The sequence below is a fragment of the Asparagus officinalis genome, chromosome 8, assembly GCF_001876935.1.
Source record: "Asparagus officinalis chromosome 8, Aspof.V1, whole genome shotgun sequence".
Lineage (NCBI taxonomy): Eukaryota > Viridiplantae > Streptophyta > Magnoliopsida > Asparagales > Asparagaceae > Asparagus > Asparagus officinalis.
In genome coordinates, this window is record NC_033801.1 from 106121271 (window position 1) to 106124617 (window position 3347).

Consider the following 3347-nt stretch of genomic DNA (forward strand, 5'->3'; position numbering starts at 1 on the left):
ATTTGGAGGAATCTGAATGGATGTTGGATAGTGGTGTGATCTATCATGTGTGCCCTAGAAGGAAATTGTTCTCCAGTTTTGAGAAGCTGGATAGTGATGTGGTGTACATGGCTGATAACTGTGCATGCTAGATACTTGGGATAGGAAGAATTCGCATCAAGATGTTTGACGGGACTGTTAGGGAGATATATGATGTGAGATATGTTCCTTCCTTGAGGAAGAACTTGATCTCGATTGGAGCTTTGGTTAGAGAGGGTCTGAATGTTTGAATTGAGGACATCGTTCTCAAGATTATGGAAGACTCTCAGATTGTGATGAAGGGCGTCAGGAGGAATAACATGTATTACTTGACTGGAGGTATAGTAGCAGGTGGAGAAGTGGTAACTTCTATTGATTCGACTAGACTGCGGCATTTGGGGCTTGACCATTCTAGTATTGATTCCTTGCATAGATTGAAAGAGGGTGCGAAGACCTGCAATTTGAAATCCAGTGAACACTTTGGTGTGAGCAAGAAGACCAAGGTGAAGTTTGGCACCTCTATTCACCGCACGGTGGGTCTTTCAGATGGGGTTCACGTGGATGTTTGGGGGCCTTCCAAGGAGGCATCATTGGGAGGAAATAGATGTTTGGTTTCCTTTGTTGGTGGCTGTTCTAAGCGTGTTTGGGTTGCAACCAAATCCCCTTTGGAGAAAGTCCTGGTAGTATCCAACAGATTGAAGAAGTATGTGATAGACAGAAAGGTGAAGGTATCCATTCTGGTTTTGGTGGGAGGTACAAGATGTGCCTGTTTCTGTATTAGAGTTGAGCTCACGACATTTCGAGACACTTTGTTGGAAAGAAAACCTTAGGGCAACTAGATAGGGTGGCAAATTTGGAGAACCGTGCCTTGGTAGAGGAGCATCGGTGTTTGCTGTCAAGCAATGGTCTGCAGAAGAGTTTCTGGACTAAGGCTTCGACATATTTGGGTCATCCTATTAAAGATTTATCAACTGCTGTGATTGGAGGTAAAACTCCATTGGAAGATAGGTCTGGTTGTGTCACTTTGGATGAGGCTTCGATGAGGGCGCCTATTGACTCTCAGCAGGTGGAGAGTTTTGGACAGATCATAAAGGTATCATAGCAGATGGAGAGTGATGCTACTTCACATTGGGTGAAGATTACTCCAGATCATACTGCATCGTTTGGGATTCCAGCTAAGGTGACACAGTTTGGAGATCATTTAGATTTGGATGTAGATGATGAGTTGGTTGATTTGAGTGCAGCTGGCAGACATAGTTTGGATATGGCCATTGGTTCACCTCAGGTGAAGGCGTTTGATTCGTTACACTTTAAGGCCATTGGAGGTCCTATCAGTCGCAGAGTTAATGATATTGAAGAAGGGTTGCGAACTCTTCTATTGGATTGAGGTCGTTAGCGGCTATTTTTGGTAAACTACGTGAGGCTTGATTCCTTGGGCAAGAGAATACGTAGGCAGTCATTTATGATGCAGCCGGTTTAGATTAGTTGATTTTGATAGGGGTGAGATCGATTTGGTGAGTTAATACCGACATTTGGAGAGTGTTCGCATTCTCATTTGGGTTCTCGATTTGTTGTGGATTGAGTTCGTTGTCGTGAATTGTTTCACTTCGTACTAGGTGCAACAAGTGAGGTATTTGTTTTGGTTGGTATCGGCTCAGTTTTGGGAAAACTTCGCCGATGTGGAGAATTGTGAAAGGACCTAAATAGGCCCACGAAAAGAAGGCCCACGAAGAGTATTGTAGGCAGCCACTTCGATTCCAGTGAGCATAGCTATATAAATAAAAGCATAATGTTTTCTAGGGTTTCGTGCATGGAGAAGGGTTTTTTTTCAGCTGTGTTGTTTTCGACAGAGCAGGGCTTGGAAAAAAAAGTAGGCAGGGGCGGAAAAGTGCAAGCAACAGAGGACGTGCAAGGCAGAGGAAAAGTTGGCATGTGGCTTTGTGCTTGGAGAAAAACAGCCGCTCTTTTGTGAAGAAAAAGGCAATTTTGAGCAATTGTTTTTAGGGTTTTGTGCATTCTTTTGTAGAGAGAGATTGTGAGAGATTTGAGAGTTTGTTTGAGGGTTTGGATTGTGAGATTGTAAACCCTAGTTGTATTCTCTCCCTCTAATAGTAGATCTCCCCCTCCTTGCCCCGTGGACGTAGGCAATTTGTCGAACCACGTAAAACTTGTGTGATTTGCTATTTGTGGTTATTGTAATAGTCTATTAGGTTTCCTTGATAGGTCAGTCCTAGAACTGATGAGAGGAAGAGCTGTCTCACTTTGTTGAGATATTTGCTTCAGATTTTTGTGTCCTTGGTGAGACGAGAATTCTTATTGCGATCTTTCTCTCTTATTGTGCACCAAAAACTCTGCCGAAATTTCTGCTACGCACAACATATCAAAGTTTTCATATATATACTTTATAACTTATTAAAAAAGGGTCATATAATCTTATATAATAAAATTGATTTATTACTAAATAGTAACATCGTTGTAATAATATTGTTATTAGGTAAAAAAATTATGAACTAGTATGTTCTTTATGATATATAAGCTATGCACTCCAATTCTTGTGTCTTTTATTAAGCCAAAAAGTTTGAATACGAGCCTCTAACATTTTGCTCTCACAACAGCAAAATCCATTTAGCAATGTGAATATTCCATATGAGTTATATGTCATATATACAATACAATTGTCTTAGGCAAGTGAATTATGATAGTATTTTTCATTCACATTGTTCGGGGTAAGATTATGTAGAGACCTTGCATTAAAGAAAAAAGAATTTTTATATTTAGAGCATGTGCCGAAATATATCATAATCTGCCTGCTCTAATTTCGTAAGAAAATAATTTTTCATAGTTTCAAATTTACTTCTATGATACGGAGAATGTGCTATAAAATTGAATAAAAATATTAGACAATGTAAATATGAGTAAAATCATAACTAAAAATTAATGTGAATATGACCATAAGTAAAAGTTTAATGGACATATTGCAAGTAAATTCATATGCAAAATTCATTTGCGAATTGAATGATCACTCATCTTTTGAAGACTTCAAGATACTAATAAACAGAGATGTTGTACTAGATCAATGTGTTTATAACTCACAAATAGTAGATCACGTGGTCACACTCTGTGTTGAAGGAAACAATGATAATATTTTATTTGAGAGAGAGATTATTGAAATGTTGATCAATCCCACAAAGAACTTTGTTTTCGTTTTTATTTTTATTAAATTAAATAATTATTATATTCAACCATGTGTATTGCACGTGCATCTCAACTAGTGTGTGTGTGTATATATATATATATATATATATATATATATATATATAGAGAGAGAG

At 38.3% G+C, this 3347-nt stretch overlaps 1 protein-coding gene across 1 annotated transcript in view; it reads left to right on the top strand.

Moving 5' to 3' along the window:
• LOC109821654 (probable signal peptidase complex subunit 2) overlaps positions 339 to 3347 on the top strand; it is an 11868-nt gene continuing 8859 nt past the window's right edge. The window contains exon 1 of the mRNA XM_020387825.1: positions 339 to 521. Coding sequence (XP_020243414.1) covers positions 339 to 521 — 183 coding nt within the window. The remainder of the gene's footprint in view (positions 522 to 3347) is intronic.